General features: G+C 39.5%; 1 protein-coding gene across 2 annotated transcripts in view; it reads left to right on the top strand.

Annotated features, from left to right (window-relative positions):
• ATRN (attractin) overlaps positions 1-25,468 on the top strand; it is a 156,771-nt gene that overhangs the window by 75,747 nt on the left and 55,556 nt on the right. Inside the window, exons 18-25 of one of the 2 annotated variants that reach the window (XR_008822673.1) lie at positions 1,730-1,963; positions 2,667-2,804; positions 8,069-8,162; positions 9,062-9,114; positions 10,941-11,035; positions 11,551-11,629; positions 12,037-12,194; positions 20,319-21,328. Coding sequence is in view for 1 of the 2 variants with exons in the window: in XM_056344292.1 (XP_056200267.1) it covers positions 1,730-1,963; positions 2,667-2,804; positions 8,069-8,162; positions 9,062-9,114; positions 10,941-11,035; positions 11,551-11,629; positions 12,037-12,194 (851 nt within the window). In the remaining variant the exon portion in view is untranslated. The remainder of the gene's footprint in view (positions 1-1,729; positions 1,964-2,666; positions 2,805-8,068; positions 8,163-9,061; positions 9,115-10,940; positions 11,036-11,550; positions 11,630-12,036; positions 12,195-20,318; positions 21,329-25,468) is intronic. The other variant, XM_056344292.1, reaches the window with a different exon arrangement.

Genomic DNA, 25,468 nt, shown 5'->3' on the forward strand with positions numbered 1-25,468 from the left:
CAAACTGTGCATCAGCTATACTGAATATCTTCTGGACAAAGGTAACAAGTACCTGACCCCCGTGTCTGCAGTTCGGTCCTGCATCACGTAAAGCATTAAACAGAATTAGGTCCCAGTTACGGGAACTATCAATTAAGCTAAATGGCAGATAGTGAAGGCTTTCAAGTGAGATGATGAAATCTCCACTTTTTTTTGCAACAGAGAAGTACTTGTTTCGTTATTTGAATTCCTATCCTTCAAGTTAATTGTTACATAATTTCATGTGATTAACTTCTTTTTGCCTCTCTTTTATATCTCTTTTATTCACATATGGAGCAATGTAATTTAATATTAGATTGTCTTGTGTAAACCGTAATTTGGATTTGATAGGCTGTTTTATTCTGAAGTATTGTCTGCATGTAGCCCACAGTAGGCATTTCTAACTTATTTTGAATAAGTGGTATTTTTTTTTCCCCCATTTAGGTAGATGTGAGCAAACTGCAAAAGATTTATGGTGCTTTGGAATATTACTTTTTGTTTTCAGAATGGGTTGAAATACTCTAGAAATTTAAAAAGTCATCAAACAGTTTTAGAAATTATTTTTATTAATGTTGAATTCTTTAGGAGCCAAGTGTGGACAGGGGAGTTGGGAAGGCCAGGGCTCTTGGGGTAGCAGAGGGGGAGGAGTGCATATTTTCCCCAGGAGGGAAGGTGGGCAGTTTGAGTTGCTGCAGTTGCTCTAGGAACTTTCAGAAGCTGATGATAATAAGCCTGAGTGGCTGCAGGTGTTGCAGAATAAGACATGGAGGAAATGAGTTTCAGGTAATAGTCAAACATGAGTGTGAACTTCCCATACTGCCAGAGGTCAAAAGTTGGAGGAAGCATCAGGCAGGAGATGAGTAGGCTGAAATAATGGGAAACAATATTTTTCTACTACTTTTGGGTGTTGTGTTTTTTTTTTTTTTTTAAAAAGGCAAATATTGTCATGGTAAAACATCAAGATAGAAAGTCTGCTCGTCTTGTAACATCAAGAATCTACAAAATATTTTTTAAGATGGTATGCAGAAAGGAATGGAAGAACTTTCCTGTATGTAAAGTGTTTGTCACCCCTGAAATAGGGTCCCATTTGAGAAAGGAACAGTTAAAGCATGGCGATAGTATTTTGGGTTTTTTTCCCCCCTGATTTAGCTGATTTCTGGGGCCAGGGGATCTGCATGTGGCACTGTGAGCATCCTAAGAAGACTCATTTTATTCTAGATTTGTATTCTATGCTTTTTGACTCAGATAAATGCTTGAAATAGTGGTGTGTGATATTCTAACATGTGGTAAGAAGAGACTCAAAAGCGAGCGAACAAACTGGTTTTTATCCTTTGCTTCTGGGTGGCTCATTTTATCATATGATCTGTTGTAAATCAGTTGGAGATATTTTGTAGTTGGGAAAGTTAATGTCTGATTTTAGTGGGTGATGCGTAATGGTTAGAAAAATCTTACATGTGTATTGTGAGTTATGAAACAATGCTTACTGATTAATGCAACCTTTGTTATAGCTGTCTTAGATTCTAGAATAAGTAGGCTGATAGGAAATAATATCTATGTGTTACGTGACTATCAGAATAAATATTTACAGATCTGGTGAGATAAATACTTAAGGTTAGAAAAGGTGTACAAGCCTTTCTGTGTTTGCTGTTTCCCATGTTTTGGGACAGTGATTTAATCTACAATTTGATGTTTGGGTCTTTTTTTTTTATAGCTGAAAACTGTTCAGGCTACTGTACGTGTGCTCACTGTTTGGAGCAGCCCGGATGTGGGTGGTGCACAGATCCGAGCAACACCGGCAAGGGGAAGTGCATCGAGGGCTCTTACAGAGGTCCAGTCAAGATGCCAACCCCATCTGCAATGGGGAAACACAGCTTGGAGCCCGTCCTTAATGTCAGCATGTGTCCGGTGGAGAATAACTATAACTGGTCCTTTATCCAGTGTCCAGGTAAATGAGCAACATGGAATTGTTCAAATGTTTCAGCTGTAGCAACAGTTAAATGCAAGGGGAGAGACTTTTTAAGACTGTGGTGATGTCTGTGTTCCCTCCTGTTAACGGAGGGAGGAAAAGGCCTTGGAAGACAATAAATAACACGTTTTGAGATGGAAAGAGTTATGTGGGTATCCGCAGAGGTTTGCTGTCTGAAGACTTACCTATGCATTATTTACTCCAGTGAAATTTTCCCTTTCTATCTGAACCTTTGCTAAGTTTTTAACTTTTGTTTGTTTATTCATTTTAGGGTTGCTTGAAAGAAAGGCAGTTCTTTCTTTGAAGGTTCATTTAACTGTTAGTAACACTCAGTGACTCTGAAGTAATGTTTTTGACACCAAACATATAGAATAAAATTACTCGGACTGCTGCTAAACCATTTCTTTCCTATTCCTCCCTGTAAATCCATCCCACCAGTTGCATCCAGTCCTGTCTAATATGCATGTAATGTTTTGGAATTCGGTTTCCATGTGTTGCTTTAAATTTCACATTTTTGATACACACCCCCTTTAAGTTCATGTACCACTAGCAGGACTGTGAGAACCTCTTTGGAAGGTGCATGAAATGGTTTCATTCAGCCTCTGCGGAACACAGGCTTCTGAGGCTCTATGTGAAGTGCTATATTTGAGCATAAATACTTGTCCTTTTCTGTTTTCTTCAGCCTGCCAGTGTAATGGGCACAGTAAGTGTGTAAATGAAAGCATCTGTGAGAAGTGTGAAAACCTGACAACTGGCAAACACTGTGAAACTTGCATCTCAGGCTACTACGGTGATCCTACTAATGGAGGAACATGTCAGCGTAAGTGATGCCTTAAGACTTCCTGCGTTGAAGTCTCTGATGTTTTTCACTTCTTACTCATTCCTTTGCTATCTTAACTGAAATTACATCCTGATAATACATTTTTTTTCTTTCCTGTAAGCAAGGCACCATCCTTGTTTTTCCAGATTTAATATAGAGAAACTGCTTGATGAAATTCTTTGACTTTTATTGCTAAAGATAAAGATGATTTTTTTTTTACCTCTGTAAACTTTAAATGACCACAGTGAAAAATGTGTGCATTTTAGTGTTTGACGATCCTGGGTTTTTTTTTTTTAAAAAAATTAATAGTGTTAATCCCAATGTCCTCAACAATTTTCTGCTTATCTAAATTCCATTTTCTATTACATTTATTTAATGCAGGGATCCTCAAACTTTTTAACCAGGGGGCCGGCGCGTGGATGCAGTGGCAGGCAGTCATCTGTGGCTGCTTGGTTTCCCCCCCCAACCCCCGGCGGGGGGGGGGGTGGGGTGGGTGGGGCAGGGGGTTCTGTAAATACCAGGGACCAGATTGAAGACCTTGGGGGGCCATAGTTTGAGGACCCCTGGTTTAATGTATTGTGTGTTTATTGTTACAATTGTCTGCTTCCTAAAAGGCTTGCCATATTTCACTGAGGAGTTGCCTGGATTTCAGTTGAGGATTAGGTGATCCCTGTTAAAATTGCATTTTAAGTTTATATAGTGCTTTGGGACTCTTTGTCACAAATAACTTTTTTGGTTGTGCAAGATCCAGTTATCAAACTGGGAAAAAAATCTTTTTTGAAGGACCAATACAGGTAATACTGAAAAAGGAACATGTAAGATATGGTGTTTTGCCCTTGAATCGTGCAACATTATTTTGAAGTACTGTGTATTTCGTAGTGTTGTAGCATGGGGAGACCCACTGTAAACCAGAGTCCAGTTGTGATAGGTGATATGCAGGTGTGAGGGAGGGTGCTTCATGTTCTGAAGAGCTTTAGTGGGGTATAGTTAGGGGGAGTGATATAATTAGGTACAGTGATGGAAAAGGTTAGAACAGAAATAACATAGTTCAGTGTCAGAGTAGTACCAGTACTTCAATGAAGTGAGTGTGGATGGTTTGTAGGCATTCCAGAAGAAATAGGTGAAGGCGATGAATGAGGGGACATTGATGACTGAGTTGCTCCTTCCAAGTATGGTGACAATCCAGTAGAAAATATTTGGAAAGTCATTTAGTATGTTTACTGCAATCATCGACCTTTTGGATGGAGAAGAGTCAGTTGCTGGAGCATGAACATCCTGTTTCCTAAAGCAAGAGCAAGTGGGTGACGTTTGAGGCTATGAAGAAGAACCTCCCAGCAGACAGGTTCGAGGAAGGGTGTGAAAAGATTACAGATGGGGACAGGGCTGCCTTAAAAAAAACGGTGTTGCAGTGGCTGGGATATGAAATTATGACAGCACAACGGCATGGGTACAAAGGAGAAGGTGCATCTCTGACACTTTATTTCAGAACATTATCTGAGAGATTAAATAGCACTGATACTTGTAAACTCATTTCATGTAAAGATAATTTGAAGTGCAGGAATGAATAAATTGAGGCTGAATTGGCCTGAAAAAATACATAAGTCTACTCTGAGCATTCAGGTTTAATCACTGGATCACAATGTGCCTTTTGATATTTGTTGCTTTTCTGTGCATGTGGAAATTGAGGGTAAGTTACTTTGGACTCTTTCGCATGAGGATTGTCCAAAAATAGTTTGTTGTTGAGATAATGAATGATAGACTAAAGTCATCCAGATGCCTGAAAAAGAAATCAGAAAATGTGTTGAGAGGCTGTGGAACAGCATTCATTCATTATCTGATGAAACCAGTAGCTCATGTCAAAAGTGCTTTGCTCTCAAGTGCTTTGGGCCCAGGTTTTTAATTTGCTGTGATTTAACGCCATTTACTGTGAAGGTGAAAGAATGAGGAAAACAGGAAGCTGGGCAGAAAGACCGAGGTGGATCGGAAGAGGGACAGCAAGAGGAAATGCTATCTGATGCAGCCAGAGCGACTGCCAGCCATTAGTAATTTTTGCTCAGTGAAAAGGTTTCCAGAGGGGAATTCTTCAGATAAGGATTGGCTGATGAGCCACAGAGCCAGCTGATGAGCCAGAGAGCCAGCTCCTGCTTTTTCCCTTCTCTGAGCCATGGTCCCTCCTTCCTTTCCCATTAATGATGCGCTGATTCCACTCTTTTTGTGCGTTTAGGTGTAATGTTGTGTTCCGCACTGTTTATAGAGCCTGCAGTCACATCCGTGCTGGAGATGGTTGTTGGTACACTCCATCCTGAGACAGAAACATCCGTGTGTTTGTGCACTTAGTGCCGAGTGCGAGTCCTTGTGCAGATCTAGTGTTAGCCCAATGACCTTGGCAGTGTGGGGACCATAAATATCCTCAAAATCACAAATATTCAGTGCTGGAAAAAGTGTTAGTGTTTGGTGTTTTCCATTCTGCAGAGCCAACAGGAGTTTGAGCAGCACTGATAGCAGTAGTGGTTCAAACAAGTAAGGCTATACAGAGCTGGAAATTGTAGCGCTGGGGTTCAAAAGCCAGTGAAGAATAAGAAGAGTGGATGGAATAAGATGCCTTTTCCTGCTGCTCTGTGCCAGCAGGGCAGGTGAACACTGCTATATTGCTGGCGTTGAAAAAATTTTGACAAACTGCAGTTCTTTCTCTGAAAGAATTGTTTGCATATCATCATAGGCATTGGTGTTTGCAGAGCTAGGCAGATATTAACTAAATGGTAGCTAAATTACTCCTCAGCAGTTGCTTTTAGGAAGTGTCCAATGTAGAGAGCTGTTAATCGGGAAGGGCAGGAAATGCAGCACATCAAATGTAAAAATAGCTGCAAGGTGCTTTCTCTGCATTCAGGTTTTTTTGAGTTTTCTGATTGAGGTTTCACATGAAAATATGCTAGCGGTAGATAAGAAAGTTATTTGCAAGAGAACGGAAGGCACTATTATGCCTGAAATCAGATTGCTGCTGTGGCAGTGCTTCTGAACACCTCTGTGGAGCATTTGCTGGTGGCCCACGATGAGCTGCTGGGGCCGTGGTCCTGCCTGCTCTCCCCTCCCAGGGCCGCACGGGCACCTTGGCAGGCAGTTAAAGCACTTGGCATGGAAAAAAGGTGCTGGGCAGGTGGGTGATGCAGTTGCCGTTGAGAAGCCAGACTGGTACAAATGCAGGAAGAGGAGCAATGATCCAGGCCTGTGACCGTCTCTGAATGAGTCTGTGACCCATGGTTTGTAAAGAAGGAGTCTCGCTGTAAGGTGGTTCGTTGTCAGACTGTTACCATGCTTCACAGTCACAAAGCCATTTTCAACAATTTTGGCTTTCTGCTCTAGCGTCAGACTGGAGGAGAATTTTTGGTTTTAGACTCCAGCAAGGGTGTCTTGTTAATACTTTGTTTCCAAACTTCATAGCTGTTTGAAAAGCAATGAGAAAATTTCTCTTTGTGCATATTCCAGTCCTTTAGTGAATGATCTCCAGTTATGGGGCTGATAGGAAAATGAACAAATAAATAGATTTGGTTGATTTAAATAGAGATATTTGAGTGTTCAGTCTTCTTAATAAGCATGTGGCTAAAGGGCAGGATGAGGAAGCATTAATGTTGGTGCTCAAGATACTGTTATCTGCATCTAAACAACATGAAATTTGAAATTTCTCCTAATTTTTATGTATGGTAATTTTGAATATTGATCAAATTTCATTCTGCTAACCTTTTGCAAAGCATAAGGAAGGAAGTACAGGACATTCTCAATAGTATTAAAAATTCTTTTTTTAAATTGCCACTAATAAGAAGGGTGTTTGCTTCACAGAATATAATTATTTTGTCAAATCTTCATTTAGTCTACTTGTTCCCACAATAGGCCTTTATGCTTCTTCGTATTTTGTTCCGTGTTGCTGCTAGGAAACCACTCATCCACATCAGAGAAGCACAATTAAGTGTCCCTGATACAATATAGCTTCCATTACATGCCAATATAAAGAAGACATCAAAAGGTTTCATAAAATAAGGTCCAAGGTTGGCAAGGATATTCAGGATGGGGACTTCATGTCTAAGAATCTGCTGGTATGTTGAGTAGCATATGCCATCTTAATGAGAAGACGTATATCTTCTTAATGACAAGGCACCAGCTTTTAAAGCATACTATTTCCAGAAAGCTCAGGGACCACAAATGAGGGATCTTCTCTTGGTGTACTTTTTCCAGTTTTATATTGTACACTCTTCCATGCACAGCTCCAGATGAATGCGCCTTCCCATTCATCGGTAGAAATTCTAAAAAGCATCTACCTTCTGGGAAAAGTTATTATATCCATTCTTTTAGTTATAGTGAACATTATATCAAAGGTAACTGCTTGTGTTGGTTTTGTTGTTTGTTGGTTTGGGTTTGGTTGGTTTTTTTTTTTGCAAGTACCTTCTCTACTTCTTTATGAATAAAGGTCTCAAAGTGTGTCAACATTAGCGTTTTAATTTGAATCGGGAACATTCTTTTGAAGCAAATCTCATGTGTGTTCCCCAATGTCATAACTTGGTTTGCATCTCGAGCAAGCTCAGAGTATATAAGCTGGCCTGGTTTTGGGCATACCATAAACCTGGTGTTGTCTAGGGGTGTGCTGATTTGCTTCAACCACGACTCGGTGGCATTCAGCTTATGAGACCAAGCTAAAGGTATTCTAAAGTATATTGGGGCACATGCTCCAAACCACTTACGGTATGGGCATGGTATTCTTAGCACCAGTCATTTTACACTGCAGATACACTGACATTGTTGCTAATGACACCATTTTCTCAAAAGCCTATTTATTTCTAGAAAAAGCCCTAAAAGCATCATGAGCTTTGCTTGATTTGGAAAAATAGTTTTCTCTCAAAGAGTTTTGAGTTTGACTGAAATGTGTTAGCAAGCCCAAAACTGTCTCAAATGTTGTCATTTTCTTACCAGTTATGACATCCCTAGTGCTGTCTAACGAGAGGAAGTTAAACAAATTGTTGAAGCTAAAAGGCACAGTCTGATCATGATTTCATACAAAACATCAGTCCTGGAGCTGCACTCACTCAGTTTTGACACATGGTTCTATTTTTGGCTGCCTTCTGTATCACAAAGAAACCAAAGAGTACCAAATGGGTTTTCATATGCACTTTAATTGTTGATGTGTCTCAGTTTGGCAACTAAGGGACTTAATTGCTATCGAATCTGTTTCTCTTGCTTCATTCAGCATTGCATTTTTTTCCCCCTCTGCTCAACAGCTTGCAAGTGCAACGGCCACGCGTCTGTCTGCAACACAAATACAGGGAAATGTTTCTGCACCACCAAGGGAATAAAAGGAGACGAGTGTCAACTGTGAGTTCATTTGACTTTGTTATTTGAAATCAAAGGGCCATGCACATACCAGCATGCAACCCCTACATTTGTTAATAATTGTATTTATGAAGTCTCTGCTCACCTCTTCCTGCTGACAGTTGACTAACTCATTGACGGTGCAGCTGACTGTGCTTCCCTTGGGGGGAGTAACATGAACAAACTGATTTCCTGAAGATTTCCATTTTTAAGAACATTTCAACTGGGAATGTCATGCAGAAGGGATGGGGTGAAAAAATAATGTCCCCGCCCCCCAAACTGTACATACCACTTTGCTTTATCCCTCAATAGTTTCATTTTAATTGGTAGATTTTTACTGTCTGTGTGCTCTGATGCTCTTCTGGGGGAGTGTAAATATATCTGAAATAAGTCTTGGACATTCAAGCATTTTAATGGAGCAGTTTCAGAGCAACAAATTTGCTGGAGGTTTCTCTGTAACATAACAGAAATGCTTTTAGTGTAATGTTAGTGGAAATAATTTCATTCCAAATCATTTCATTGCCAGGTTTATTTTTCAAGTGTTGCTTACATGAGTAAATGTTTATAGGGCTAGATCCTGGAATAGCCATAAATGTAAATGGAAACTTTAGTTTTTGATTGTAGTAATCCAGTTCTGTACATTGTGCAGAGCTAATAAATACATTCAAAGTGGTTGCAAAGGTTAATATCCAGAATTTTATATTTCTTTTTTACTTGATACTACTTTGACTTGTGGGAATTGTGGAATTTCTTTAGCAGCCCAGTATAGCTCAGACATGCATTTTTTATTTTTAATTCTGTACTGTTATCGGCACAGGTGGTGTTTTCTGATTTTTAGTACCTGGGAATAAATAGAACTGAAAAAAATAACCATTTTTTAAAAAAATATGTATTCTTTTTAGGTGTGAAGTCGAAAATAGATACCAGGGAAATCCACTTAAAGGAACGTGTTACTGTGAGTACTCTAGGGATTTTGTTTGGAGATAAAAAATGTGTTTGAAGTTTAAAACACCTTATTTAAAACCAGTTTTAGTTGCATCAGCATCTGTTTAAAATACAGGGGATTAAGGGAAGGACTAAAAAATAGTTTTAAACAACTTCACAAAAGTATTGTTTAAAGGGAATGAAAATACGGTTCTTGATAAGGTACGTGTGATGATTGATGATTGGATCTTTCAGCACAAACTTTGTTTTTCACATGACTTTGAAATGAATTCTGGTCTTCTGGAGAATACTCTAAAATACATACCTAATAAGTCAAAACCAAAGCATGTCTTCAGAGTTTTTGTAAGTGCAAAATACTGTTGTTTTTTAAAAAAAAAAATCCATGCCATGTTAGAATGGGTAAGGTTTCAAAGTTTCCATGTTTCCTCTGAAATGAACAGTTGGATTCCCATGCAATTTGAGAGGATACTTTGCCAAGATTCAGATTACTTAATGGAAACTCTCCAGCTTCTGTTTGCAAATATTAGCAATCAGCACACTGGCAGGCATGGATAGATTTAATCTTAAATTAGATAAAGATGCAAGTCTCAAGTAGTACTTTTGTGCAACACAGAGATTATGAGCATGCTGCTGTGTTTAGCAAATTTGAATTCTGCTAGCCTAACCAAACAAGGACACTAATGGCTTCTCCTGAATCTCTTTGCAAGGATGACCTAATTCATTGCTGCTAATGGCAGGGGTGGTTAAGTGGGCAAAAAGGGGAAAAAGACAGAATTTTACAACTCTTACAGGAACAACCTCATGCTATACAGATTCACTCACTTGATTTTCTTCCTTGAAAATTTCTTAGTGCTTCATAGGAGTTGTGGGTAGACGTCAGAAGGCTGGCTGGCTTGTGTCTATCCAACAAGTGATCTCCAGGAGGCGATAAGAGAAAAATTAACACCTGGTCTATAGATTTGTATTTATTATTGCTTGGAATATCTCTTGATAGCTTTGAGAATATATACAAGTTGTAGAAACATTTAGGTTGGACAAGACCTTTAAGATTGTCGAGTCCAAATGTTAACCCAGTCCAGTGCTTTGACAACCCTTTTGGTGAAAACATTTTTCCTAATATCCAATCTAAACCTCCTCTGGCACAATGTGAGGGTGTTTTCTCTTGTCCTGTTGCTTATTGCTTGGGAGAAGAGACTATTACGCGTACTTGTTCTCTTTTCCAAACCAGTAAGGATCAACTTTTGATTAATGAAAGGATACTGAGACTGGTGGATGTCTCTCAGAAACTGGTTGTGCACTGTTGATTAACAGAGAGATGACACCCCAGCCCTAGGCAGACATGAGCATAGGAGGGCACACAGGCAGACCAAAAACTGGTCTGGGCATGATGTGTTTCAGAGTGAGATGGCAGTTGGGTTCATTAACAAGCAGCTGCTCTGTAGAAATTCTCCCTGTAAAGTCCCGTGTTGTACAGAAGCTTAGAATATGTGGAAGTTTGTCCCTCTCAAATTTTTCTGGTATTCTTTTAGAACACAGAGGTATTGCAGTATGGAAAAAGAAAACGTCTTGGCATGTTTTTTACAATGTGTAGGTATGAACATTCATTTAGGTTAAGTCTGGAGTCTGTTGCCTGGAAAATTGAAGCTGCCTCTTTTGCCCCTCAGGCTCAACTTAAAAAGAGGGGTTTCTGCCCCTTTTACGTTGGTGTCATTCATAACAGTGTGGTGACTCCTAGTTGTGCTCTCAGTTGCAAGAAACACTTCAGCATCATCATGCCTTGCTTTGCAGAAGTTTATTTCAAAGCATGGAATAACTTTCTCTCCTCATTCCTTACAGATACTCTTCTCATTGACTATCAGTTTACCTTCAGCCTTTCTCAAGAGGATGATCGCTATTACACAGCCATCAACTTCGTAGCAACACCCGAAGAGGTAAATTCCCTACTTTTCCTTTAAACTTCATCCTTTGGGTCTATGTTTGTCTTCTCTTGGCCATGGAGATAATGAATTGTTACAGTTCTGTGAATCTCCAGACGTAGCCTCATAATGTGGCATGTGTGTCGAGTTCCATAAAACAACCAGAACTTTTTGCCCCGAGCTTGGCCATGCAGTTTCAAATCTTCGTGGTAAAATTTCATAAGGAACCACAGCTGATTGTTTACAGTTGTTGGAACAACCTCTGAGCTACTCTAGATTTGCTTATTGTTCACCCCATACTTTGTGTCTCAATTCTTCTGTTCTATTCAATGCATGTGACTTGTTTTATTCTTTATTACACTTTACTTGGGGAGGAGAATAAAGAAAATGTAAATAATATTTTTCTTGATTTATTTTCTTCGTGTAAATAACAAATGCCAAGATATTTTTTTTAGTGAAGATTTGCTAGGAAACGCTAAAATTGGTTGTCCTACAAATGGGTTGTGTTTTGTTCTTTCCTCCCGCCCCAGCAAAACAGAGACCTGGACATGTTTATCAATGCATCTAAAAACTTCAACCTCAACATTACTTGGTCCACAAGTTTTGCAGGTAAAATGAGTATAAACTAAGTTGCTTGGTAGCTTGTTTCAGTTAACAGTTTCTGACAAATGCAAATTTAGTTGGGGAAACATTTGTGTTTTTTTTTTAAACTATGAACTTGTTAGGTAATATTCTTAAATGTTGAGCCTGGGGGCAGAGGTAAAATGCTAAAAAGAACTATGTTTTTACATCTTAATAGTGTATTCTGGGAACATTGAAGGTGCAGATTTTATTTTTATAACGTAATATTTTGGCATACAGTGATTTTGATAGTGCAATGCAACTTAAAATAGTAGTGTTCGAATGAATAGTTACTTTTATAACCTTAGAATTCAGGGTGCTTTTCCCTTTTGTTTGCCATTTAAAATGCGCATTGAAACATTTTTTTCTTGCTACTTTTTAACATTTGAAAACAGCTGGCACACAGGCTGGGGAGGAAATTCCAGTTGTTTCAAGAACCAATATAAAAGAATACAAGGACAGTTTCTCCAACGAGAAATTTGATTTTCGCAACAATCCAAACATCACTTTCTTCGTTTACGTCAGCAATTTCACGTGGCCGATAAAAATACAGGTAGGAACTGTTAAAGTGTGTATAATTATTTAAAGTATTTTTTTCTCAAGCAATGTGGCAGTTAGGTGTGCTTTGTGTTGTCCCAGCTGAACCAGGTCTCAATATAATCCTGCAGCAGACAAAAGGTTTGATGTTCCTGCTTAAGAGCAAGAAGGTGCATCATCTTCTGATGTTGCCTCAGCCTAGTGGATCTAAAAATGTGCTGTGAAATGAAGTGGGATGCTTGCTTATTAACAGGACTGTGTGCTAATGAGGTCTCTGACCTTAAATGTGTATATATTGATGTTGAAGAAAACAAAGATACAGCCAAAAACCAAGCCTGGAATAAGAAAACAGAGGAAATGTTCTCAGTGTCTCTTTTTTACATCTTATTCTGAAAAAGCACAGCCTGAGGACCACCCTCCTTTCTCGTTGTGCTGCCCAAGACTGGTAGTACCTGCAGAATAAGCTGAAGCTCATTCTTTCCCTTAATGCAGTGCAGTCAGTTACACACATTGCCTGGGGAGTCACACTGACTGTGATGATAAGGCCAGTGCTGAAGAAGGAGTGGATGAAGCTTGGTGGATCAGGAAAACACTCATAGATCACAGGCTGCAATCACAGAGACTCTGCAACTGCTGCTGCAGCTAATAATTCAGAGAAGCCTTGGCCACCTTCTTGCTCTGGGCTAAGTCAAGTATCAAGCTGCAGTGTACTCGAGAGTGATAACAGGAGCCTTTTGAAGGACAAAAGTACTTCTGGGTCTGGAACAGAGCTCAAATGAGGCTCTGTATATTTAAATTCTACCTTTTTTAAGAAGCTTGGTCAAATGTGGGAACCTGAATTCTTCCATCTTCACCCTTACTCAGTCAATTATTATCTGAAAGCTCACAACTTCGCATTAATTCACTTGATACTTCAGACATATCAGTCACACAGACTCACCGTAGGGGTCATTTCCAGCAGACATAATGCGTGTGATAATACTGAGCAGGGAAATGAGGTCCACCTGGAGAAAAGGTCCTTAAGCTATAGGGTTATTTTTTGAGGTATTTCCTGAACTTTTTTTTAAAAAAACTGGAATATTTTTTAAATGTCTGTGCGTCACCTTCTGGTAAAGGTGGTGGGTTTCAAGTACTTGGGAAACTTTGTCTTGTTCATTGCAGGTTGGTGGATTTGATAAGCTGACTTTGGACTGCATTTTGTTCTTTTTAATACCATTTAAAATACTGGTAATCATTTCGGTAATCATTTCCCAGCTAGAGAGTTCTTATTTTACAAGTTGGTAAAGTCTTAGTTCATTGTCAAGTCCTAATTTTTAGATATGGGAAAGTCTGCAAGAGCTGCAAGGTAAAACCTTTATGTCATTGGATACTCAAGCAGCAAGTAGTAAGCCTCATTGTTTTCATTTAAGATAAGTACTGCTTTTGGGAGAGAAAGTAACGTCCTGCGTACAAAGGTGGGCAGTTGTCAGTGATTTCTTTAAATATTCAGGCTTCTCTTTTATCAAATTGGTAATCATGGGAGTAAAAAAAATAATTACATTTTAACTTACAGGTTGTGTTGGCGGATAGTCTACTTTCCATAATCAGTGCTGGCCTGTACCTTACTCTGGTGTATTTATTTGGTATTTTTTGACACAGAACTTTGTGTTAAGACTTTGTAGATGTTTAAGAACAGTGATGTCTCCTGTCGCTTAAGCTCTCCTGTGTTTATTCTAGTCTCTACCCTACCTGTGCTTACAGTGAATTTCTGCTAGCTTTTCCTATGCGAGCGTTATCATTGAGTTTAACTGTCCCCTCCATCTCTTGTTTGGCAGCTAGGTCTCCTGCTTTCCCTGGATGAATTTGGGCAAGTCATAACCTCTCTCAGCCTTTAGTGTGTATTTGTTTGCTTAAGCAAGACAAACCCTCATCATCTTGTCCTATGAAACAGGTTTTTCAGGTTCAGTTGCCTCATTTGTTTTTCCCCTGCACTCTCTTGTATTAATCTGGCCTGTACAGTTTTGTGCGGCCATGCATAAGGTCATGGAGATCAAGTCTCGCCATTGCTTTGTACAGCGGTATTTCTAGCTTCTTTATAGAACTTTCTAGGTCCTTTTGTGGCAGTATTATAGTTTGCTCATAGTCATAGCCACAGCAATCAATAGTCCTTATTCATTTTAATATGGACTATACACCCTGTTCTTTCACATCCTTGGTTTCCAACTGATGAGATCCCAGTCTTGATAGCAAACGTTCTTCTCAGTCCCTAACGGCATCATAAAATGTTGTCTCACTGCTGTTACTGGATGATATTGCCAGTCCTGAAGGTCATCTAGCTGTTCTCCTGTGTGGTTCTTTTTTCCATGTTTTTATTAATGATCCCCTTGAACATTGTCAGCAGATTGTGATGTTAGCACACTTCCTTTTTGGGCCTGTGTCACTAAGAAATATATCAAAGTCTGTCCAAATGCCATCTTTGAACCAACTTCTGTCCTCTTTAATCACTACGATTCTTGAAATAATCTCTGCCATCTTTATCTTGCCCAGGAATTTCCAGTGTATTGATATCCATAATGAAATTTTGATTAGCTCAGCTTTGCTGCCTGGGTCTATATAATTAATAATTTTTGCATACATAAAATAGAATCATAGAATCATTTAGGTTGGAAAGGACCTTCAAGATTATCAAGTCCAACCATTAACCCAGCACTGCCAAGTCCAGCGCTAAACCATGTCCCTAAACACCGCATCTACATCCTTTTTAAACATTTCCAGGGATGGCGACTTCACCACATCCCTGGGCAACCTGTTCCAGTGCTTGACCACCATTGCAGTGAATAAATTCTTCCTTATTTCCAATCTAAATCTCCCCTGCTGCAGCTTGAGTGTGTATCCTCTGTACTATTGCATGTTGCTTGGGAGAAGAGACCAAACCCCATCTTGCTACAGCATCCTGTCAGGTGGTGGGCTGGTGTAGCACAGACTACTGTTGTACACTCTATTGCTTGTTGATTTCAGTTTTTAATTTACTACTTCAATTCTTTTATTCAAAGCTTGTCCCAAAACTTTGCATACTGTTGAGGTCCTGGGAGCATGAATATCTAGATTCTCCCTTCTCCTCTAAATACGAGTTCTAATTTTTCCGTAATGCCATGCTCAGCTGGTAGATTGGTTTAACAGCCTTGCTACCACAGGTGTTACTTCATGTGCCATTTCTTTTGGAGTGCTGGGATGCACGCTGACTGCTTTCACTGACTTTGAACACATTGAAGCATTTGAGTTCTGTCTCCACCTTGGTTATATATCTTTCTATAACCTCATTCCCATTAGACACTTCGCCTTGCACCTGTGTTCAGTGTCCCTGTCATTAATGAAAACTCCAGATTAGTTTTAGGAATGAAGCTGATTAATTTAATTTCTTGCCTATCCTTACAGTATACGATCTTCCCTTTCCCTTTCTGGTCATCTTTACTCTTATGGCTGAAATGGCTCTTGCTGTTTTGTTTATCAATTGCTGAGGTCTAGCACAGCTTGAAATTTGGCAGTTCTTTTATCTCTGTGCTACTGGTTGGCTTCTAAGACATTGCTAATGAATCCTTTCCTCTTTGTAATACGTGGAGCCTTTAATTGTTCCTAATGTCCTTTTCGGGGTTAGTTCTGAGGATGCAGCTTTCAAATAGTTTTGCATCTTTGACCTGAGAGATAGACTTAGATGGCTGCTTTCCCATTCCTTATCTCCTTAGTCCACTTGATTTTACTGTCTTATTTAAGTTATTATTTATTCATTTAATTCATTTTATTTATTTAATTATTTAATAAAATTAAAATTAATTAATTACATTTATTTATTATTTAATAAAAGCTAAAGAGTGAACTTTTAATAAAAGCTAAAGTGTGAACTTTGTTTCTTTTACAACACTTATGTTGTTTTAGCCTTAATTTAATATGAATGTGCTTGTGTGCACTCAATCCAAGGTAATTTTATATCACCAGCTCTTTTTAATGTCAAATTATTTCTTTGCCAAAACAAAGTCTAAAATAGCATCAGCTCTTACTGGTTCAGAGACCCTTTTTGTGAAGAAGTCTGGCAGCAATTTTATATCCAGGAATACGTGTTCCTTATGATTTCTATTAGTCTGCTCTTCAGTTCATAGCTAAGAAACTTTTTTCCCCAAATTGATGTTTTTCTGTCATTTTCCTCTGAATACCTATTTCATGTTTAATGTCTCGGTCCTTTCTCATGTTTGCAATAGCAGTTCTTTGTTACTTTGCTGCAGCTTTGTCATTCTTCTCCAGGAAGCCCACCTGCACGTCCTTTTGCTGGAGATATTTTTGTAGCTCAGCATATGCATGCTTTCCTCCTTTCTCACAGGAGCCTAGCAGTGTTGTTCGTTTGAGTGTGAGATAAAACCAGTTTTCTTCTGCATTCATTAACAACTGTTGGAGACCTGTCTGCATTTTGCATTCCTGAATGTAACAAACGGTGTGGTCTGCTTCACAGAATCCCAGAGAGGTTGAGGTTAGAAGGGGGACCTCTGGAGGTCATCTGTTCCAGCATCCTGCTCAAACAGGGACCCACTTGCCAAGGGACTTGAACAGGCAGTTTTTTAAGATGTCCAATGGTGGAGAATCGACAACCTCCCTGGGCAACCTGTGTGAGTGCTTGGTCACCCTCACAGTAAAAAAGTGTTTCTTGGTGTTCAGAGGGACCCTCCTGTGTTTATGCACAGTGCCTCTGGTCCTGTCACTGGGCACCACTGGCAAGAGCCTGGCTCTGTTCTCTTTGCATCTTCCCTTCAGGTGTTTATATACATTGAGATGTACCCTGAGCCTTCTTTTCTCCAGGCTGAGCAGTCCCAGCTCTCTCAGCCTTCCTTCACAGCAGAGATGGTCAAGTCCCTTCATCATCTTTGTGGCCCTTTGTTGGACACTGTCATAGAATCATCCTGTATGTCCATGTCTCTCTTGTACTGGAGAGTGTAGAACTGGACCCAGTACTCCAGATGTGGTCTTGCCAGTGCTGAGTAGATGAGAAAGGACCACCTGCCTCACCCTGCTGGCAATACTCCATGCATGGTAAGCAAGTACCATTGACAGTCTTTGCAGCAAGGGCATGTGTCTGGCTCATGTTCAATTTGGTGTTCACCAGGACTCCCAGGGCATTTCCTGCCAAGCTGTTTCTCAGCTGGGTGGCCCCCAGCACATGCTGGTGCTGAGGTTATTACTCCACAGGGGCAGAACTTTGCACTTCCCCTTGTTGAACTTTACAGGGTTCCTGTTGGCCCATTTCTCCAGCCTGCCAAGGTCCCAATGGATGGCAGCATGACCCTCTGGTAATCAGCCACTCCTGCCAGTTTGATGTCATCTGCAAACTTGCTGGGGGTACACAGCTTCATCATCCAGATCATTAATGAAGATGTTAAATAGCATCAGACCCAATATTGATTCTTGGGGTACACCACTAGCTATTGGCCTCCAACTAGACTTCATGCCACTGGCCACTACCCCCTGGATCCCTCACCTTTCCATCCCACTTCACTGTATCCTCATCCTGGCCCATATTTGCTAGGTCTGCCCTTGTGAGGGGTGTCCTGTCTTCTTCATAAGGTGCCTGTAACCATATAGATCTGCTTTTGGCTGGTATCACACTGTACTTGCAGTCCATTCACCATCTGGTGTAACAGCTGTCAGATTTGATACCCCATGAAAGCTTTTCCACACTGGATGCTAAGACTCTACAGTTGAACATTACGCTTCTCACACCACCCAGGTGTACTGCTTTAACTAATTTCTTTTCCCTTGCCATTCTGATGATGTTTTTCAGAGCAGGTGATGAGTAGGAGATTGTATTACAAAAAGTAATGGTTCCATAGAGGAAAAAACTAGGCAAAAGTCAGTAAAAAACGTATTACTGGTCTCTAGGAGTCACTGTGTCCTTTCAGGTCTTGTGCAATCTGCCATGGTGGATTGAGCTGCCCTCAATTGCCCTTAATTGCAGTCTGTGTTCCTACCTCTCCTTTCTGTACCTCTTCCCTATTTGCTTTCTCTGTTTTTCTTTCCTTTTTTGTAAAGTCTTGGCTCTCTGTAGAAGTTTATCTTCAATAAGGTAAAATAGAAGATGAATCATGGTGTGGATTTTTGGGACAAAGACTTCCTAGCAGTGAATCCTTGACTGGGGTTCACTACAAGTTTTAAAATAGAGCCATGGGGTGACTTCTCACTTCTTGACCTCTCTGCTTTCCTGACTGCTTTCTTCAGCACTTATCTCATGCTGTTTCTTCTCAGGAATAGTTTTTACTTCGACCTTTCCCATATTTCCTCTCTTCTTTTTCTAAGTGATGTCCCTTATTTCACTGCATAAAATAAACCCAACTGCACTTGGGTTTAGTCCCTCAGGGCAAGCTGACTCATTAATTAAAACTACATGTTGCAGTATGGCTGGGATGCAGACTGGGTTTTTTATCTCAGAGACTGCATCCCACAGTTTTGCTCATTGCAGTTACACTATTAAATTTCTTGCAGCTACAGAACATGTTTCAGTTTTCCTTTTGAAGTCAGAGTGGTTTTAATATAAGTATGATGAAGTCAGTGAAACTTCGCTACTGCCAGACTGTTGGAAAATGTTCTCTCCTTGTGTGTGTGTGCGCACATGTCACCTTGCAGCTTACACATGTGTGTGGTCTTTTCCTGTGCAGTGGAGCATGTCCAGCTGGTGTTTTGGGGTTGGTTTGTTTGACTATCGTAAGCAATCATTGTAGGTACACTCATTTATCCTGGCTTATTTTCAACTTAGATACAGTTGATGTATCTAACCAGAAATGTTTGCGTATATACAAAATCTTACAACGGAAAACTTTAGAAATGCACAGTCTTTACTGCAGGGCAATTATTCTACTGTCCACTTTATATTATTTTTAAATATTAGAAACTTTGTTCTGAAGTCCTTGATTTAAATCTGTCTTGGTTTCCCTCTCTTCTTGCCTGTTAAAATCTTGACTTGGAGAGTATAAATGCTCTTTTGTGTCAGAGATAGCTGTGTCCCTGCCAGCGATGGATTCTGACATTTTTTCCCCCCCCTTGCTCCACCTCTCTTCAAAACCACTTCAAGTTGTTGGGGATTTTTTTCCTTAAGTATATTGGTTTAGGATGTCTTCCCTTGCCTGCTTTAATAACTTGAAATGATTATTTTGTAAAATAACTAAAGCTGCAAAATACAGAAAGCCTTCAAAGTACAGCACTCTGCTTCCTAATACCTCCTATCTGTGTGGTTTCTGAGTATGAAAGCTACGTTGTGGAGTTCACTTAAAACCTTAGCTTGCCAAGCTTTTTTGAAAACCCAGGTAAGGTCTTGTTGAAAAAGTCTTATTTCCATTCTGTGTTTCTTGCAGCTCCTCTCTGCTAACAAACTTTGCCTGGTGTGGCCACAGTGACTTTTAAGTGTTGTGCAAACCACAGCTGTTCACCTTTCTCTCTTGTGCTTGGAAAGTGCTGCTCTAAATACACTTTATCTTCCACCAAACTGAGAGTGCACCCTTTAGAAAAGGGTATTAGTGCATGTTGCTAGGATTGATGTTTTTCTGTAGTCATGTAAATGTAATGTGATCTTTTTCCCCACATTTTTTTCTGTTTTCTTAAACTTTGTTGCAAGTTTGCTTTGTTAGTCTTTCAAAATACATCTCAGATTAGAGAAGAGCTATAGAATACAAATAATTAGCTGTACAATATTACACTAAGAAGCAAGGAAATTCCATGCAGAAACTTTCAGAGCACTTCTCTTCATGGGTTGCAATCCAGCCAAAAGTCAGCTCATGCAGGGGTGAAACTTCAGTTCTGGAGCTGACAAGCAGTAAATGGTGAGAATTTGAAACTCCCTTTGATACTAGTGTAAATGTCAGCAGTTTTTAACAATGTTTAAACTAGCATGGATTTACCTGGAGAAGATCACAGTGAGCCACTCTGCTGAATGCACAGGGGGTGAAAATTAAGAGTTGCTAAGAAAGCTAATAACTTCAGCCCAGTTTTAATGGCTGTAAGCTTTCTGCTCCATTACAGATTAGTGTTGATGGTGTTTTCTACCACACACTAAATACAAACTTGTGTTCTTGACTTTTTCATACCCAAACTATTGTTTTCATTACCATTCTATCCCGTTTGATTTTAGATTCTCTTCTCCCAGATTCAGAGCCCTCGCAATGAAGCCTTTTGAATTGATCTCTGCGTTCTGAGTATATGTAAGACGCCTAGGAGCTGATTAAGGAAAAACCACAGTTTGTAATTGTATCATTAACTGGCAATTGCCTCCTCTCTTTCCCTCGCGTTGGTTGAAGTATTTTAATTTGAATGTGCTTAAACGTTAATTATGAGCCAAATGCTTCAAGGAACAAAAAGAGGCGAATGGATTTTGCAGCCTTCTGCATACAAAATATACCATTCACAAAATCTCACTAGATATTCACTATGTATTGTTTGCTTGGCAATTCATCATCATGTTGGGCTTCAAAAAAGTGTCACCGTGACTACGTAGCATTGCTGCACATGCTGCTTGGTGGAGAGTGGCAATGGCATTAGACAGCTTACGCTGTTTGAGGACTGGAAGTAATTGATAACTGTTGGGAAGTTTTTAAGTGACTTAAATTGTTGCCTTCCACTCTGATTTTGTGAAGATTGTAGTGGAAAAATAGCTAAAATTGCCTCTGCCGTCTACATTTTTTAGTTTCTCAAACTTCTGCATGGGCTGTTGAAGCTTTTTTTTGGGTTCGTCCAGCTGATTTATTTCAGGACTGTGGGTCTATACAGTCTCTTCTAAAGCTTTATTCCTTTCTAGGTGGAAAGCAAATGCACTGTGGATAGCTTAATTCAGTCACATAATGTGTTGCCATAACTATTCTTGATATTTCAATATACGCTGTTTACCATGATAGGAAAATATTTCTGAACCCACTCAAAATGTTGAATTGCTGTCTAGTTCATCTGCTGAATTTGTGAATGGTGAACCGAAAGGTGGAAACGATTCATCTCCCTGAAACTGATCGCTGCTTTCCAAGGAGCTGCCAAAAGTTCAAGCACAGAAGCTATAACAAATGGGATACCTGAAAACTGAGGACAGCCTCAAATGTGCTGTAATTAAATCAGCCTTTCGTTTGCAGCACTTTCTGTCAGTGACGGGCCTGGGTGAGTGTCACTAACCTGTGTGTATACACTGGCACATCGGTGGGTTACACAGTGTGCCTGCTGCTGTGTGTGCAGGAACCATAGTTTGCGTGGTCCCAAAGAATGAGATGTAAACAGTTACGTGCAAACCTCTTGGTTCATGTATCTTTAATGAACTACCTTTCATTGGGGCCCTCCCATCACTGCCTTATATTGCTTTTGTTGTCTTACTGTTGGCACAGACATTGCCAGGATGCCTGCGTCCAGGTTTTGAAGCAAAATCTACGTTTTAGTGTTCCAGTTAAGAGCTGCACTACTGTGATTGAATAAGATTTCAAATAGATAAGGGAGTACAATTCTGCTCTGAATAAAGCTTTCAGAAATGACACTTTCTTGGATTCAGGTGCTTTGTATATTAGACCTGTGACTACTGATTTTGATACATTTTTATGACCTTTTCTTCTTTCCTTAGTTGTTAGTCTAAGGGAACAGCCTAAGCTCTGTTTATTCCCATGCATCAGAAGACTTCTGCTCTGCCTCTCGTTGCAACTAAAGTGTTTGCTCTGGGATTGTATTATGTTCACTAATGGCCGCCTTTGACCTTTAAAACAGTTCCCACTGGTTTACAGTGATACACTGAAATTGTATGTAGGAATGTAAGTGAGCAGATTCTCTTCACATCTATTTGGCTTTGCAGAGCTGGCAGTAATGTTGTAAATGTGTCTTTTTTTTAAGCCAGTAGATATTTCCTGTGGTAGTATGTAGGCAAAGTTCACGAGGAGCCATATGCTGCTGGTGTCAGCTAGATTTCAGAGTAGAGATGAATTATAAACTAGACTGAGATTCTTCTAAGGAATGGCTCTGCGGCTGATTAAAGCACGCTCATTTTCTCTTATGCTGAATGTAGCTGTTTAAGTGGGAAATAGTAGCCTGTATTTCATAAAGTGCCAGGAATTACATTCCTAAAAAGACTTCACAGTCCTCAGACAAAGCTCTTACTCTGATCTTTATCATTGTTATCTTAATGTTTCATGGTTCTCGTGTCTAGCAGTATGCAAATATTGAAGTCTTCCCAAGTTCTTATTTTTCAAAGGAGATCTCCTTCATTAAAGCAGCTTTGCATTAAATTTCTTCTTCTGATACTCTTTGCCTGTCCTGCGGTTTTTATTGGCAATGTTACTCATAAAACAGGTGGTCTCCATTAGCATGAATCTTAATACCAGTTTCAATTAAGCTTTAATTTTACTTGCCATTCGGTGTTTAATGTGGTTCAGGAAGCATTTGTTTTCTTACAGAGCTAAATGATGGGTGACACTTTGCTACAGCCAAGGAAAGCTTTAGGGTACCCTTAGCTCCTGGCAGGTGAGGAAGGCAGTACCCCTAGCTCAAAAACAGAGCTGGAGGAATGCTGGATCCCACGCTTCCACCTACCTTTTATTTTCAGCTTTCAACCTCTTTAAAGTGACATGAATGTTGCCAGCAGTGATGCTCTCTAGGGTTACCTCTTTGAGGTTTACAACCTAACTAAAAAGGCTTTGATAATGCACATGATAGGATAGGGTGAAGAAACTGTACCGCGGTTAAAAAGCAGGGTCTTTAACTGACTCTGATACCCTGATTTGTCTCTGGAGGAAACACTGGGTATGTGATACAGGGCATAAATATCCCTGAGGACTGGACGTGGCCCATGGAGGTTTCCAGCCTTTCTCTAAATTAATGTTGTTCTGTAATCAAAAGCCACAGGCTAATTGAATGAAAGCTCTCAGTAAGGGTAAAGGGAAAGGAAAAAATGGCTTTGTTGTTGGCCAAAGAGAACAAAATACATATAGATAGCTAGTTATTGCTTTGATAAAATAATTGTCAGCTTGAAACTGTACTGAGGATGATGATCTTGATAGTTTTCCTGCCAGGTCCTCAGTGTGCCTCATGCACCTTTAATGAGGGATAGATGTAGGTGCGGAGATATAATCATCTGTGGCTCTCTGGGACCTTTCTGTTCCAAAAATGTTCTTTTTCTTTTGTTTCTGAAAGCACTGGAATGCCAAAGTTGTTTGCTAATGATGTCCCTTGCCTTTATTTAGATATAACTGCAGGTGCTTTTGAGCCTCTTTTGCTGCATCTCTCTTGCTGAGGCGAGAGGTTTACTTGAAACTGAACAATGAAACGTAAATCAATTTGTTAATCTGATGAAATTTGCGGTTGAATGTAATTACTTTTGGAGACATGCAATTACACGCTGATTTTTCAGAACAGGCAAACTGACATCTTCTGCTGGGGACGGAAAGATTTAAAACAGAACGGTTAAATGATACTTTAAAACATGAAACAGCTGCTTCCTTTTTATCTGCTCCTGCCTTCTTATTTTTGGCATCAAGCGATGACATTTTTCTCCTTTTAGAAGTTGTTCCCTTTCATATTAAGTAGTACTTTTGTTAACAGCTTCTGAAATCCTTAAAAATGAGGGTTTCTCTCAAAGGCAGTTAACTCTTGCTACAATGTGTTGCAACTTCAGTCCTTTTTACTGGCGGTGATGACTTCAGCAACCTTGAAAATTGCACGTTAAACTTTGCCCATGTGCTGCATTGGTGCATGGGATGTTTATCCTTTTACCCAGCCATTGAAGTTGTGGGGGTTTATATCTACAACTTGAGCTCTCCAGGGATGAACTGTAGGAATTCACGTATCTTTGTTTGTGAGGTGTATTGTCATATCTTCACACAGCATTGGAAGTCTGCTCGTGTGGCTGTTGCAAAACTTTAGCTGCATAAATGAGAAAAGTTATAGGGAGAACGGAGAGACATAGACTGAGATTCAGATTTAATAATACCAGGAGGATTTTTTAGGATGGGGTTTTTTTTAGATATGAGAGTAAGATATGTATGGATTGTCTTAGCTTTAAGGAAACTCATCTTTTTTTTTTTTTTTTTTTTTTCTTTCCTTTTAAGATGCAGGGCTGGAAAGCATAATATAAAAAAAGAAATGCAGAATTAACTTTCTATGGAAGCAAAGTCTGCGGTAGGCAATTAGTTTCTCCTGGGTGAGGCCTAGAGTGATGATGTGCTGTTTGCTTGCAGTTGCTTTACTTCTGTGCTGAATAGCTCTTGAAAATACAGTATGCCACTGCTGAATGTAAATGTAAACCCTCAAGTTCAAATATATTTCAGAAAACAAGCAATGTGGGCCATTGCTGGGAAGCTTTTACAGCTACCAAAAGAGCTAGTTATATTTCCTTATACGAAAGCTTACTTAAAAGAGTCACAAGAATAATAAGCAGAGCTAATGAAGAGGAGGAAAGTGCACTGCCAATAAAATACAAGAAGCCAGCATACTCAAATGCAACAGTAGATATAGCCTGGCTGGAACCATGGGGGAAAAATATATGCTGTACTAACATGGGGTGACAAAACCAAAAAGCCTCTGGCTTGTTTAGCTAACAGACATGAAGATGCAGCCACCAGCACTCAAGTGACAGTTCTCAGATGGCTCTGCAGGGCTGCTTTTGTTGAAAACAAACCATTCCTGGAATGCGGCTAAAACTTTTTCTCCTCTCGCTTAGTTTCATGACTTTGGATTATTAAGATTTTCTTTTCCTTTTTTTTTTTTTTAATTTTCTTTTTATCATATTTGCAAATCTTGCTCACAGCAGTTTTGGCAAGCATGGCAAGCAGTGTGGAGAGCTGGGGTCAGGGTGGTGTAGTACTATCACAGCCCTCTATAATAATGAATTTATGGGATGACTGGAGTTTTTTGTTGTTTGGGGTTTTTTTCGAAATTTTTTTTTTCTTAATTAAGAGTGTCATGTATAGTTATTTCTTAAAACAGCATTTTGCATGCAAGACTAGCACCATCCTGGTTCCTACACCTGCTCCCAAAGTATCTTTAAATTATATTAATAATTTTACTATGGAGATTGAAATAAATCACAGTAGATTGATTTGTCAGTTCAGTGTTTTACTGGGAAGTTCTTAATGACAAAATGGTGAAATACATGTTCTAGAAAGCCTTTAGTGATAGATAATAACTACCTGTCCTTTTTTGATGCTAATATAAGTGCTTATATATATGTATATACACACACACTCTTATAGGTTGCTAATTTCTCCCTACCTATCAGTATGCGGTTTTTTTCATGTTAAGATTTTTGTAATACAAATTCATAGC

The sequence above is a fragment of the Falco biarmicus genome, chromosome 1, assembly GCF_023638135.1.
Source record: "Falco biarmicus isolate bFalBia1 chromosome 1, bFalBia1.pri, whole genome shotgun sequence".
NCBI classification, from domain to species: domain Eukaryota; kingdom Metazoa; phylum Chordata; class Aves; order Falconiformes; family Falconidae; genus Falco; species Falco biarmicus.